The sequence below is a fragment of the Oncorhynchus mykiss genome, chromosome 18 (genome assembly GCF_013265735.2).
Source record: "Oncorhynchus mykiss isolate Arlee chromosome 18, USDA_OmykA_1.1, whole genome shotgun sequence".
Lineage (NCBI taxonomy): Eukaryota > Metazoa > Chordata > Actinopteri > Salmoniformes > Salmonidae > Oncorhynchus > Oncorhynchus mykiss.
In genome coordinates, this window is record NC_048582.1 from 51,838,781 (window position 1) to 51,855,189 (window position 16,409).

The 16,409-nt window shown below is 41.8% G+C and overlaps 1 protein-coding gene across 3 annotated transcripts in view; it reads left to right on the forward strand.

Moving 5' to 3' along the window:
• LOC110496474 (growth factor receptor-bound protein 10) overlaps positions 1-16,409 on the forward strand; it is a 49,604-nt gene that overhangs the window by 18,852 nt on the left and 14,343 nt on the right. Inside the window, exon 1 of one of the 3 annotated variants that reach the window (XM_036953066.1) lies at positions 14,292-14,500. The exons of the other annotated variants lie outside the window; for them this stretch is intronic. Within the exon in view, the coding sequence (XP_036808961.1) occupies positions 14,456-14,500 (45 nt within the window). The 5' untranslated portion in view covers positions 14,292-14,455. Of the gene's footprint in view, positions 1-14,291; positions 14,501-16,409 lie in introns of those variants that run through there. 3 annotated transcript variants of the gene reach the window in all.

Consider the following 16,409-nt stretch of genomic DNA (forward strand, 5'->3'; position numbering starts at 1 on the left):
GAGAAATACATCCATATGTATTGGGTACGTAACCCATTAGGCCATCCTCCCAAGCAGGCAGCTCCATCAATAAACCGGGGATATTGTCCAAATGAGCCACATTTGTGTCCTTAAACAGCCTATATCTAATTACAAAAACACTATTCCTTGTGTTTCGATCTGTAGCATATGCAAAAATGTATAGCCTATTTTATTGGTTTGTACATTCCTAAAACACATTGTCCATCTCACGGTTCAGCTGTTGGAGATTTGAGCACCAAATGCATAACGGCATTGCATGCATTGGCCTATAGGCTTAAGTGTCCACTGTATGATTTTAATATTTAAAAGATAAATGGAAAGAAAGGCCTAGCCCCAGAGAGAGATGCCGGTGGCATGATATGACACGGACACGCATTGTTTCATGTCAGACAGGCTACTGCGTCTGTCAGACAAATTTACAGGAGGAGGTTCATTCATAAATGTTCTGTTAGAATTTGTTATGAAGATAACCGTTAGATTACAGGAGTAACTCTGGTAGGCCTGAAACATCCTTCCAATAGGTAGGCCTGAAACAAGTTCAGCTATCGGAGTCAGTTGGAGCACCAGTGAGCACAGTCGTCATATCATAGGCCTTCAGTATAGTAGGCTAATAGCCACACCACACCAATCCTTCACAAATGTTTCTAAACTTTTATTAAGGTAATATCAAAAGTAAGTCAAGCCATTGTTTATAGGGAAAATATGAGCAGGATATTAAATTGCGGAAAACGACATTACAGTTAACTTAATAAAATGTCTCAACAGAATGAAACAAAACATGTTTTGCATATTTAAAGAACTGGTTTAGATTAATAAAAAGGCCTACAATAATAACAATGACATACAACAATAATAATCATAAAAATAATAATAAATAAATAAAAATGGCGAGGTGCAAAGTAGCATGCATTTGGCTGCACCATCCTTCTCATCTTTGTCCACTACAATAGCTCAACTCCTCCACACGGAGGACGTTCCCTTTGTAGCAGGGCTCCAGACTAACAGACTTGTGCCACTAAGTTTTTCAGTTGGTGGCACCAGCCCATGATTTGGTCGTACCAATTTTTTTTTGTGAGATCATGCAGTAGAAAACAAATTGTAGGCCTATCAAGTTATTCACAATGCTTTATAAAAAGTGTACTTAGTCTACTGAGATGGTACTGAATAAATACATTTCATTTTGTGATGTTGTGATTCAAAATATTTTAATGTGCAATGTAATCCAGTGATTCACATGCATTTTGGGTAGACAAATATGCTATTGTTAAATATGGCTCCAGAATTGTAAAAAAATATATATATATTCGTTTGCCTGCATCTTTATGTGCTCTAATATCATAGGCTAATATACAGTGTATTCAAGGTATTCATACCCCTTCCCTTTTTCACATTTTGTTATGTTATAGCCTTATTCTAAAATGGGTTAAATGTATAAAAAAAATCCTCTTCAATCTACACACAATACCCCATAATGACAAAGCGAAAACAGGTTTTTAGGAATTTTAGCAAATTAATAAAATAAATAAATAAAATAAATACCTTATTTACGTAAGTATTCAGATCCTTTGCTATGAGACTTGAAATTGTGTTAAGGTGCATCCTGTTTCCATTGATCATCCTTGATGTTTCTATAACTTGATTTTGAGTTCACCTGTGGTAAATTCAATTCAATTGAATGTCGGAGCAAAAACCAAGCCATGAGGTTGAAGGAATTGTACGTAGAGCTCGAGACAGGATTAGGGGAAGGGTACCAAAACATTTTCTGCAGCATTGAAGGTCCCCAAAAACACAGTGGCCTCCATCATTTGGAACAACCAAGGCTCTTACTAGAGCTGGCCGCCCGGCCAAACTGAGCAGTCGGGGAAGAAGGGCGTTGGTCAGGGAGGTGACCGAGAACCCGATGGCCACTCTGACAGAGCTCCAGCGTTCCACTGTGGAGATGGTTGTCCTTCTGGAAGATTCTCCCATCTCTGCAGCACCACCAATCAGGCCTTTATGGAAGCCACCCCTCAGACGGAAGCCACCCCTCAGTAAAAGGCACATGACAGCCCACTTGTAGTTTGCCAAAGGGCACCTAAAGGACTCTGACTCTTAGAAACAAGATTCTCTGGTCTGATGAAACCAAGAATTAACTCTTTGGCCTGAATGACAAGCGTCATGTCTGGAGGAAATCTGGCACCATCCCTACTGTGAAGCATGGTGGTGGCAGCATCATGCTGTGGGGATGTTTTTCAGCGGCAGGAACTGGGACACTAGTCAGGATCGAGGGAAAGAGGAACGGAGCAAAGTACAGAAAGATCCTTGATGAACACCTGCTCCAGAGTTCTCAGGTCCTCAGACTGGGGTGAAGGTTCACCTTCCAACAGGACAAAGACCCTAAGTACTCAGCCAAAACAACGCAGGAGTGGCTTCGTGACAAGTCTCTGAATGTCCTTGAGTAGCCCAGCCGGAGCCGGACTTGAACCTGATCGAACATCTCTGGAGAGGCCTGAAAATATCTGTGCAGAAACACTCCCCATCCAACCTGACGGATCTTGGATCTGGGGCTGGGGCTGATTCACCACCTGAGTAAGTGGAAACTCAAACATATTAGCGAGATTGCTAACTCTAAATGTAATACCACTCATAGTAGCCATGTATTAATCTAAAAGTTCATTTAATTTCCAGTTGTAGCATACTGTTCAATGAGGCCTATGCACTCGCAATGGCCAATATGCTTTTCGCGCACTCCATATCTGAAAGCCAGATCAAATATCTTTGTAAAATAGTTGCGGTTGAGTTTAGAATTGAGAGCTGAGACATTAAAAGTATACCTTCAGAAAGCTGAGGCAAACAGACCCTTTCATTACAGGATTCATGAGGATAATGAATATAGCCTTCAAACTCAACTCTGGACCTCGAAGCCAGTTGCATTGTTCCCCTCTAATCAGGGACTGATTTAGACCTGGGACACCATGTGGGTGCAATTAATTATCAAGTAGAACAGAAAACCAGCAGGCTCCAGAGGTGAATGAATGTGCAGCATGCACTGATGTGACCAATACATTTCTTAACTCACACAACCAAGTCTAAGGGTCGCAAAATGTGGCTACATGGTCACAGTTTGGAGACCTGCCTTGTAAGCTTTTCACAATAGGCATACTCTAACTTAAATTTTACTTCAATTTAAAAGGCCTTCATCCTCACAATCAACAGTAGCCTAGGCCAAAGCTCCTCTCTTGCTTTCTCTCTCTCTTCAGTAGCAGGGCAGCCGCTGACTGACACACACACACACACACACACACACACACACACACACACACACAGTGTTCTAGGGCTACAGGATGCTCGGTGTCCCTCTTCCTGGAGATGTTGCTGGGAACCTCTCAGTATCTGGGCTGTGTGAGCCCTGCCTATCCGTCCGGTGTTCCGGCTTCTCCGACAGCATCTGGGAAAGACAGACGCTCATTTCCCGTTCACACGCTTCCACCCCAGCTCGGAGCGCCACGGCTGTGTGAGTGTGAGAGAGTTTGTCAGAGTCCAGCCTTTCCTTCCCCCAGTGTGTGTTATTCAGAGTCCCAGTCATGGGCACACACTGCTCCTTCTAAGCTACAGGACTGTATTGCTAGTACAGACAGGAACATGTTCTGGGATTCATGCGATAACATTAAGGAGTTTACCACATCAGTCACCGGCTTCATTAATTAATCTATTGTCCCTCTAACCACTCTGACATCAATGCAATTGAAAATCACATCCAACACTTATCATAACAGTATTATGCATTTATAACTCATCTCACTGTGATTGATCATAAAGTTGAAACTGAGTGGAAAACATGGTTCTTGTGGATGTTGTTTCAAAGCCAAAGAAAATGGACAGCTCTTTCTAAGGTGATGCTAAAAATGTAACCTACGCATATTAGAGCTTATGTATATGCATAGGCCTATAGGCTTCACCTTCATATCTTAAATAAATGATGGACTGTTTCTCTTTGCTTGTTTGAGCTCTTCTTGCCGTAATATGGACTTGGTATTTTACCAAATAGGGCTATCGTCTGTATACCATCCCTACCTTGTCACAACACAACTGATTGGCTCAAACGCATTAAGAGGGGAAAATATTACACAAATTAACAAGGCCCATCTGTTAATTGAAATGAATTCCAGGTGACTCCTCATGAAGCTGGTTGAGAGAATGCCAAGAGTGTGCAAAGCTGTCATCAAGGCAAAGGGTGGCTACTTTGAAGTATCTCATATAAAATATTTATATTTTATTTGTATAACACTTTTTTGGTTAATACATGATTCCATATGTGATTTTTCATAGTTTTGATGTCTTCTATTCTACCATGTAGAAAATAGTACAAATAAAGAAACCCTGAAATGAGTAGGTGTGTCCAAACTTTGTTCTTTATAAGCCCAGACATTTCTATATGCAATCCTGTTTGAAAGCAGAGTTTTGATGGTTGCCACTGAAAAGAGGAGGATTCCAGGTGATACTATATTTATTTATCAGCCGCTACAATTAAGCACATGATCCACTATAAAACTGGAACAGCCTGCCTGGCAGGATTGAAAATCAAACTGCGGCCACAATTTGCTATTAGAGTCCATAGGGATGACATCTTTTTCTCGCTGCCCCTGTTCCTACCCATTTGATAATGGGCCATTCTAAATCGGAACAAATTGTACATACTAGTAAAGACGAGATTAAGTTGAGAATAGTCAATTAAAATATGACCACTTGAGTGAACTGTGCAACCTGAGACAAGGAATGGAGCCCAAGCTTCTTCTTTTTTTTTTCAACGGCTTGTGTTCATGGAGATGCTAAATGTGTTTATGTTAATTAACAGTCAATTACCATGAGACCAGCAATCATTTGCATGAAAATAACCAGCTAACAAAATGTCATAACTGCCACATGTGCATGTCTCAACCAGAAGCCATGAATTATAGGCAACATCTGCACTGAGCTAAAGGCTAGAGCTGCCACTTTCAAAATGCGGGAAACTAATCCGTATGCATATAATAAATCCCGCTACAACCTCTAAAACTTCAAACAGGCAAAGCATCAATACAGGACTAATACCTAATCCTACTATGCCAACTCTGATGCATGTCGGATGTGGCAGGGCTTTCAAACTATCACGGATTACAAAGGGAAACCCAGCCGCGAGCCTCCCAGTGACACCAGATGAGCTAAATGCCTTCTATGCTCGCTTCAAGGCAAGTAACACTGAACCATGCATGAGAGCACTGGCTGTTCCGGACGACTGTGTGATCTCATTCTCCGTAGTCAATGTGAGTAAGACCTTTAAACAAGTTTACATTCACAAGGCCGCAGGGCCAGATGGATTACCAGGACGCGTACTCCTAGCATGCGCTGACCAGCTGGCAAGTGTTTCACTGACATTTTCAACCTCTCCCTGACCCAGTCTGTAATACCTACATGTTACAAGCAGCCCAGCATAGTCCCTGTGCCCAAAAACGCCATTGTAACCTATCTAAATGACTATCACCCCATAGCACTCATATCTTTAGCCATGAAATGCCTCGAAAAGCTGGGCATGACTTACATCAACACCATCCCAGATGCACTAGACCGACTCCAATTTGCATACCACACCAACAGATCCAAAGATGATGCGATCTCCATTGTACTCCACACTGCCCTCTCCCACCTCGACAAGAGGAACACCTATGTGAGACTGCTCTTCATTGACTACAGCTCAGCCTTCAACACCCTTGTGCCCTCCAAGCTCATCACTAAACTAAAGAACCTGGGACTGAACACCTCCCTCTGCAACTGGATCCTGGACTTCCTGACAGGCCACCCCCATTGGTTAGGGTAGACAACACATCTGCCATGATGACCCTCAACACAGGGGCCCCTCATGGGTGCGTGCTTAGTTCCCTCCTGTACTCCCTGTTCACCCATGACTGCGTAGCCGCATGACTCCAACACCATTCTTAAGTTTGCTGACGGCACGATGGTGGTAGGCCTGGTCACCGACAACGATGAGACAACCTATAGGGAGGGCAGAGACCTGGCATTGTGGTGCCAGGACAGCAACCTCTCCCTCAACATCAGCAAGACAAATGAGCTGATCGTGGACTACAGGAAACTGAGTTCCTCTGTGTCCACATCACTAAGGATCTATCATGGTCCACAAACGCACACAATGAAGTTGTGAAAAGTGCACAACAATTCCGCTTCCCCCGCAGGAGGTTGAAAAGATTTGGCATGGGCCCTCAGAGCTTATAAAAGTTTTACAGGTGCAACATTGAGAGCATCTTTATTGGCTTCATCACTGCTTTGTTTGGCACCTGCATGGCATCCGACCGTAAGGCGCTACAAAGGTTACTGCGTATGGCCCAGTACATCACTGTGGCCAAGCTTCCTGCCATGCAGGACCTCTCTACCAGGCGGTGTCAGAGGAAGGCCCTAAAAATGGTCAAAGACACCAGCCACCCAATTCATAGACTGTTCTCTCTACTACTGCACGCCAAGCAGTACCGATGCACCAAATCTGGAACCAACAGGACCCTCAACAGCTTCTACACCCAAGCCATAAGCTAAAATAGTTAGTGCGGGTAGCTATTTGGTTAACAATTTTACTGTTTATTATCTATCCTGTTTCCTAGTCACTTTATCCCTAACTATATGTACATATCTACCTCAGTTACTTTGTACCCCTGCACATCGACTCGGTATTGATACCCTGGGTATATAGCCAAGTTATCGTTACTCATTGTGTATTTATTAATGTTATTATTACATGTTATTACTTTTCTTTTATTTCTCTATTTTCTTTCTCTCTGCATTGTTGCGAATGGCCCATAAGTAAGCATTTCACTGTTAGTCTACACCTGTTGTATACAATCTTATTTATACCTACACACCAAGGTCAAAAGTTATTTATACATGTTACTGACTTCTTCCCACACACAAACACAGGGTCTTACCAGATGGCATAGCCTCCACAACAATGCAGACAGGAGTCTCAGACATGCCTTGTGGAAAGAGAGAGGGAGTTAGCCTACCATTTAAAAAATATGTTTAGGCCTACCTGGTCTAAAAAGAAAGGAAAATACTATCACTAGAGTCCACTTTTCTAGACGAGAGCATACATTACATAAAAAGAGAGGAGGTAAATATGAGAAATGAGATCACTGTACACCGTTGTAAATACAACTCATGTTTCTGTTTATTTATTTTCCCTTTTGTACTTCAACAATTTGCACATTATTACAACACTGTCCATAGCCATAATATAACATTTGAAATGTCTCTATTATTTTGAAACATTTCTCAGTGTAATGTTTACTGTTCATTTCTGATTGTTTATTTCACTTTTGTTTATCTATTTCACTTGCTTTGGCATCAACATATGTTTCCCATGCTAATAAAGCCATGTGAATTAGTGCGAGTCAGTGTGTTTGTGTACTTAGTTTTCACTGGCACTGTTCTCTTCTAGAGTAGACAGGACTTCTTTCTTTCTTACCATCTTTTCTGTAATTCTTCCCTCTGTCTTTCTGTGTGTCTGTATCTATGTAATTTTCTCTCCATCCCTCTATCTTAGTTGCTGTATGATCTGAAATTGATCTGATCTGAAAATGTGAAAGTTCAAACGTTCTGACCTACTGTTACAGTCAATTTTGGACACCACCTCATTCAAGGGTTTTTATTTTTACTATATTCTACATAGTTTTGATGTCTTTGCTATTATTCTACCTATGGAATCATGTAGTAACCAAAAAAGTGTTAAACAAATCAAAATATATTTGAGATTCTACAAAGTAGCCACCCATTGCCTTGATGATTGGCACACTCTTGGCATTCTCTCAACCAGCTTCATGGTAGTCATGCCTTGTTAATTTGTGGTATTTCTTTCCTTTTAATGTGTTTGAGACAATCAGTTGTGTTGTGACAAGGTAGGGGTGGTATACAGAAGTTGGACCAAGTCCATATTATGGCAAGAAAAGCTCAAATAATCAGAGAAAAACAGCAGTCCATCATGACTTTAAGACATGAAGGTCAGTCAATCTGGAACATTTCAAGAACTTTGAAAGTTTCTTCAAGTGCAGTCGCAAAAACCATCAAGCTCTATGATGAAACTGGCTCTCATGAGGACCGCCACAGGAAAATAAGACCCAGAGTTTCCTCTGCTGCAGAGGATAAGTTCATTAGAGTAACCAGCCTCAGATTGCAGCCCAAATAAATGCATGAACTCTTCAGAGGAGACTACGTGAATCAGGCCTTCATGGTCGAATTGCTGCAAAGAAACCTCTACTGAAGGACACCAATAAGAAGAAGAGACTTGCTTGTGCCAAGAAACAGGAGCAATGGACATTAGACCGGTGGAAATCTGTCCTTTGGTCTGATGAATCCACAGCATTCTGCAGCGATACGCCATCCCTTCTGGTTTGCACTTAGTGGGACTGTCATTTATTTTTCAACAGGACAATGACCGAACACACACCTCCAGGCTGTGTAAGGGCTATTTGACCAAGAAGGAGAGTGGTGGTGTACTGCCTCAGATGACCTGGCCTCCACAATCACCCGACCTCAACCCAATTCAAATGGTTTGGGATGAGTTGGACTGCAGAGTGAAGGAAAAGCAGCCAACAGGTGCTCAGCATATGTGGGAACTCCTTCAATACTGTTGGAAAAGCATTCCAGGTGAAGCTGGCTGAGAGAATGCCAAGCATGTGCAAGCTGTCATCAAGGCAATAATAATAATTTTGATTTGTTTAACACTTTTTTGGTTACTACATGATTCCATACGTGTTATTTCATAGTTTCAATGTCTTCACGCTTATTCTACAATGTAGAAAATAGTAAAAATGAAAAACCCTTGAATGAGTAGGTGCGTCCAAACTTTTGACTCGTACTGTAAGCCATGTTCTCATAGACCTCAGCTTTAGACCGCTTTTAGTAAGGACACGTGAAGTCGAGTGTGTGTGGGTGCGTGCACAACTGGCTCTCACAGTCTCACATCCTAATTAGACGTTCATCCATGTTTCTTAAACATCAAATTTGTAAGTATTTAAGGTTTAGTTTAGGCATTAAATCTCAAAAATAACATCGCCTGATTTGAACTTGCAACCTTTGGAATCAGAGGCATAAGGTAGACGGTAACAGCACTCACTGTTGTCCCTAGTGGCCAGTTTCCACCTCATCTCCCAACGTCCATAGACATGGATGGACGTCAAATACTGACTTGTATCACAGGTGACCTGGCTGGCGTGTGTGAGAAGGCATTTTCCCAGACAATGGGAATGGCCAGTCTTACACAAGTCTCAGTCAGGCCCTCCGGGTTAGCTGCCCTCACCACTGCTGTCTCATTGGCTTGGTTTACTTTGGCATCTGTGTGCGTGTGTGTGATTGATTGAGTCAGTCCATCTGTAATGTAATTCTTGCTTTTAAATGAGCCCAGAGGCACAAGTCTTTTTTTAGAACATCAAATAAAAATGTGGACGACTGTTTCTGTAACCCTTGGCTTCAATCTCTCGCTCCCTCCCTCTTCCCCTTACTATATGTAAAGGTTATTTGATAAAGGCCATAAGATCATTGAGTGTGTGTGTGTGTGTGTGTGTGTTTTCCTTATTACTTAACATAATTTATGTGTTTCGCTCTACTTCCCTGAAACCAATAGAGGCTGAAAAACCTTTGAAAACAAAAATGTAAAAACATAGTTCTGTTTTTCCCTCAAGGGGGGAATCTATTATCTGTTTATCTGTTAGAGAGCCTGAGTCATGATAAGGGGGTAGACCAGAGCGTGTGTGTGGTTAAGACAAGGTTAGTTAAGTGGTAAATTGAGTTTGAGGCTGAACTGTGGCCTCTAATCAAGTTCAGACCACGAGTGTGTGAGCGAGCGTCTCGGTGTGACACACACACACTGACCCAGACTAACAACCACATAATTCTGCCTGCTCATAATGTCTAGACGCTTCGCTTCCATCTCTCTCTCCATGTCATGGTCAGATATCTGAGATGGAGGGTGGGAAGAGGTGTGAGGAAGTCAGAGTGAGAAGGAAGGAGCCAGGAGGGTCGGGGAGGAAAGGGGATTGATGGAAGGGAAGAGGATGTTAAGATGTAATGTGAAAAGAGTTTTACTGACACACACACACAGATATTAATCTCTGTGGATGTAACCTATGACAACGTACAGCTCTCTCTCTCTTGCTGTGGGGCTACTTAACATAACATTTTATGTTCTGTGTGTGCGTGAATGCTTGCATGCGTGTGTGTGTGTGTGTGTGTGTGTGTGTTCTCATGCAGGCTGTATTAGGGGCCAGCTGGCATGCAGCGATCCACACATGAGGCTGATTATGACTCAGTACTACATTACATTACAGACATTCTTCTTTCTTTCTGTCTCTCATTCTGCCTCTCTCGCTCTTTCTATCTTTCTGTCTCTCATTCTGCCTCTCTCGCTCTTTCTATCTTTCTGTCCCTCTGTCTTAGTGCTGAGAGATTAACCAAATGTTTTGTTTGTTTTTTGAACAACCAATTGATCAAAGTCTGTTCATTTATTTGAATTCCATTAGTTTTTTTTTCCTGTGAGCTCAATGTGAAGTTTCTGTCGAGATGATAAATCCGATCAAGCCCGAACTGTGGGATGTAGTAGGGAGTTGTAGTTTCCAACAGGCCAATATTCTACATAGTTGTGTGCAGAAAACGTGGTAATTAACTACAACAGTGATCGCCAACCTTTCTGAGTCAAGATCAATTTCTGAATCAAAATCTACTGATCAGATTTTTTTGAAACATGACTTAAAAACATAAGCCTATGCAATTTCAACATATTAAAAACAGTAGCTGTAGCAATGAGGTTTGTAGTAGGCTAAAGTTCATTACATTATGACTTCATATTGGCTATGCTTGAATTGCCCTGTCAATGTTATTCTTCTCAGACCATTTTGAAATTAGATTTCAAAATTGTATGTATATGATCACACTGGTAATAGATCAAGGCATCTTAATCTTAAATATAAAATGTATTTAGATTTATTTATCATGATTCCATATGTGTTATTTCATAGTTTTGACATCTTCCCTGTTATTCTACAATGTAGAAAATAGTACAAATTAAGAAAAACCCTTGAGTGAGTAGGTGTGTCCAAATATACAGTACCAGTCAATTGTTTGGACACACATACTCAACTCATTCAAGGGGGGCTCCCGAGTGACACAGCGGTCTAAGGCACTGCATCTCAGTGCTAGAGGGGTCACTACAGACCCTGGTTCTATTCCAGGCTGTATCACAACCGGCCGCGATTGGAAGTCCCATTGGACCGAGCACAATTGTCCCAGCATCGCCCGGGTTAGGGTTTGGCCGGGGTAGGCTGTCATTGTAAATAAGAATTTGTTCTTAACTGACTTGCCTACTTAAAATAAAAAAATTAGGAATGCTTTTCCAAGAGTCTTGAAGGAGTTCCCACATATGCTGAGCACTTGTTGGCTGCTTTTCCTTCACTCTGTGGTCCAACTCATCACAAACCATCTCAATTGGGTTGAGGTCGGGTGATTGTAGAGGCCAGGTTATCTGAGGCAGCACTCCATCACTCTCCTTCTTGGTCAAATAACCCTTACACAGCCTGGAGGTGTGTGTTCGGTCATTGTCCTGTTGAATAACAAATGATAGTCCCACTAACTGCAAACCAGATGGGATGGCGTATCACTGCAGAATGCTGTGGTAGCCACGTTGGCTAAGAGTGGCTTGAATTCTAAATAAATAACTAGCAAAGCACCATCACACCACCACCTCCATGCTTCACGGTGGGAACCACACATGTGGAGATCTGTTCACCTACTCTGTTTCTCACAAAGACACGGCGGTTGGGGAAAAAAATCTCAAATTTGGACTCCTCAGACCAAAGGACAGATTTCCACCGGTCTAATGTCCATTGCTCATGTTTCTTGGCCCAAACAAGTCTCTTCTGATTGGTGTCCTTTAGTAATGGTTTCTTTGCAGCAATTTGACCATGAAGGCCTGATTCACACAGCCTCCTCTGAACAGTTGATGTTGAGATGTGTCTGTTACTTAAACTCTGTGAGCATTTATTTGGGTTACAATCTGAGGCTGGTAACTTTAATGAATTTATCCTCTGCAGCAGAGGTAAGTCTGAGTCTTCCAATCCTGTGGCGGTCCTCATGAGAGACAGTTTCATCACAGCGCTTGATGGTTTTTGCAACTGCTCTTGAAGAAACTTTCAAAATTCTTGAAATGTTCCGTATTGACTGACGTTCATGTCTTAAAGTAATGATGGACTCTCGTTTCTCTTTGCTTATTTGAGCTGTTCTTGACATAATATGGACTTGGTCTTTTACCAAATAGGTCTATCTTCTGTATACCAACTCTACCTTGTCACAACACAACTGATTGGCTCAAACGCATTAAAAAGGAAAGAAATTCCACAAATTAACTTTTAACAAGGCACACATGTTAATTGAAACGCATTCCAGGTGACTACCTCATGAAGCTGGTTGAGAGAATGCCAAGAGTGTGCAAAGTTGTCATCAGGCAAAGGGTGGCTACTTCGAAGAACCTAATTTTTTAAAGATATTTTTATTTTGCAGTCTTTTGGTTACTACATGATTCCATATGTGTTATTTCATAGTTTTGATGTCTTCACTATTAATCTACAATGTAGAAAATAGTACAAATAAAGAAAAACCCTTGAATGAGTAGGTGTGTCAACTTCTGACTGGTTATGTATTTCTGTATTTATTTATTTAATCCCAGACAGATAAACACTTAACAGCCTATCAACCGCACGGCGGCGTCCGCACGGTCCTAAAGCACACCGATGCCTGCGTTTTGTATCACATTCCAATGATAAAACTGGAGCGTACAAAAATGCTATATCAGAATGTGGTGGGGACATGTCCCCAGTGAAAGTTCCGCCCCTGGTTTGAGAGGAGGGAGAGAGCGGCTGTGAGGCTGACTCACCATCCCTCTGCTGAGAAAAGGGGACACTGTCTTCCAGCTGAAATTCAGTTCGCATTATTATAATAACTGCATTATTTCTGTCTCATGCACCAATTCATTGTGTTAATCCGGTGTCCAGATAAAGTGAAATATTACTTGATATAAAAAAAAAGGGACAAGCTGCTAATAATAACACAATCTGGCTTATTGTAACTCTTTGAACGTTTTGTTTTGACTGTGCTGAATAACAACTTTAAACGTGAACGTATTCATTGAGTCTCTCTCTAGTCAGGGTTTTAAACGTTTTTAAATCTCACGGTATCAACTTTGCTGTGCGCTCAAGGCTTCTTTTTCCTGTCTATAGGCTCAAGGAAACAGTGCAGAAACTGTGATCTGAGCTATCTGATTGGCCAGTGGTAGGCTTGATTTGCTCTCTGGGCTCGTCAACAGCACGAAACAAATAACACATTTTTGAACCAACCATTTTTTTAACCGACCTCAAAGCACTAATTGCTCAGCACTAGTCTCATTTATATTGTTATTTACAATTTATACACTTGAATAATTGCTAGATTTTATTCAGTTTAAACTAAAATAATAAATGAATGAATAAATGGATAATAAACTAGAATCTAAATATATATCAAATGATTTGTCACTCACTGTCTCTCTCCCTCTCTTAATCCCCCCTCCCTCTCTCCACTTTATCTTCCATTTTCTCTCAGCAGAATAGCTGAGCAATCGCCAGTCTCTCTCGCCCCCCCCCCCCTCCCTCCTGTCTGCCAGCCCCTATAGCTGACACGTGATCCCAGTCTAAAACTAAAGAACTCTTTACAGACTCTTCCACTTTAACTAGTGACCAAACTGTTTCTCCCCCACAGCCCCATGAAAGACAACAGACATCTGTTCCTCACACTGCTCCATACCTAACCCTTCATCCCTCCATCTCACACCCATCTGTAGAGGAGAGGAGGGCTGGAATGGAGAGGAGAATAGAGGGGGAGGGAAGAAAACAAAGGGGGAAGGTTGGTCTGATAAGAGAAATTGAAACCGTGAGGCAGCTAGAAAATGTTTGGAGATGCGTGACTATGACTGGGTCTGTGTGTGTGTGTGGATGCATTTGTTTGTACGTTGTGTGTGACATGAAGTGAATTCTCTGCACGCATGACGCACACACACAAACACACACACACCGCACTAATCCACTGGCTGAGTCTTAGACAGAGGAGCATTCAGGCATTATCCTGCCCAGCATGAGAGGAAGTGCTCTCCTCTCTCTCTCTCTTTCTTGCCCTCCTCTCTCCTTTTCATTCCCCCTCTCCTCACTCCGTCTCTCTCCCCCACCAATATTCCTTGTTCTATTTCAATGTCCCCTCCATCGCTCCTTCTCCCTCTGCCAATCTCGTGTTCACTTTACCTCTCAGTCCCTCCCTCTCTTCCCCTCCTTCCCCCTATCCCTCCCTCTTTCTCTCACTCCACTCTCTCTGTCTCAGTAAAGTGAGGCTCAGTGTGAAAATGCCATCGTGCTCTCCTGACTGTTGCCTCTTTCAGGCTGTAGAGGTAAGCATGTTTGTGTGTAGTGGGTAGCTTGTGTGTGGGTAGAGTGTGTGGGTGTAGAACTTTAGCGGTGATGACATTCCACATTTAGAAACTTTCTCAAACTACCACGAGACGCAATAAATACTTTTCTTCTTTTGTTTCTGGCGTCTCCTTTCTAGTGCATACCCTTTGTGTTCTCTGCTGTCCTGTCTCTGTCCTGTCCTGTAATGGTCAAGACACAGCCCTGGCACTGGGCTGGGACGGTGGAAGGAGGAGGCAGAGAGAGCTGTGGCGTCATTTTTGGTTTCCTGTGATTCTCTGTGTTCTACCGTGAAGTTGTTTCTATTGTCGTGTGATTCTGTGTTCTACTATGGTGTTTGTAGTGTCGTGTGATTCTGTGTTCTACTATGGTGTTTGTAGTGTCGTGTGATTCTGTGTTCTACTCTGGACTTGTTTCTAGTGTCGTGTCTTGATGGGTTTGGGGATAAAACTTAATGATGGAAATTTAGGCACATTTTCTGCGGACACACACAACACGCTCACACACACACAAACACACTTCCCTGCTGGGAGGAAGAAGATTAGGATGGAGAGATGGTTAGACAGAGATATCTCTATCAATAGGGTTTTGCTCACAGGTGTATGTGTGCATTTGAGTAAATGTGGGTGTGTTTTTGAGGCGTGAATATTTGTGTGTGTATATCGTTAAGTGCGTATGTGTATTTTTAGGTGTGAGTACTGTGTATGTTTATGTGTATGTATGTATGTATATTTTCAGGCATATGTTTAGTGCGTATATCTCAGAGGTATTGCATACTATTGTCAAAACTACCGGTCAAAGTTTTAGAACACCTACTCATTCAAGTGTTTTTCTTTATTTTTGACTATTTTCTACATTGTAGAACAATAGTGAAGACATGAAAACAATGAAATAAAGGGTGGCTATTTGAAGAATCTCAAATAGAAAATATATTTAGATTTGTTTAACACTTTCTTTTTTTTTTGTTACTATATGATTCCATATGTGTTATTCCATAGTTTTGATGTCTTGACTATTATTATACAATGTAGAAAAAAGTAAAAAATAAAGACGAACCCTTGAATGAGTAGGTGTTCTAAAACTTTTGACTGGTAGAGTATGTATGGTGTGTGTGTGTGTGTGTATAGTGTATCTCAGGCATATTGTTAAATGTGTATGTTCAGGTGCGTATGTGTAATCACGAGTCAACCGTTTTTCTGACGAGAAACGTAGGTCATGGTCATGGTCAGCATTCGAGAATATCCTCATTTACATCAAATGATATTATATTTGTCACTTGTGCTGAATACGACAGGTGTAGGTAGACCTTGTGAAATGCTTACTTACAAACCCTTAACCGACAATGTAGTTTTAAGAAAAATAAGAGTGAAGAAAATATTTACTAAATTACCTAAAGTGAAAAAAGTAACGCAATAAAATAACAATAGCGAGGCTTTATACAGGGGGTACCGGTACCAAGTCAATGTGCTGGGGTACAGGTTAGTCGTGGTAATTGAGGTAATATGTACATGTAGGTAGGGGTAAAGTGACTATGCATAGATAATAAACATTGAGTAGCAGGGGGAAGTCAATGTAAATAGTCCGGTGGCCATTTGATTAGTTGTTCAACAGTCTTATGGCTTGGGAGTAGAAGCTGTTGAGGAGCCTTTTGGACCTAGACTTGGCGGGCTGGTACTGCCTGCCATGCGATAGCAGAGAGAACAGTCTGTACCACAGGATCTGGATTCAACCATCTGGATAGTACGTAGAACGGATAGTGTGTGTGTGTGTGTGTGTGTGTGTCAGTCTGAGAAACAGACACACAGTAGGACCAAGTCTAACAGCTCATTGGAGATCAGGACTAGGCTTAACCTGTTTTATTAACATTTCAACTTACTCACAATGGCCGTT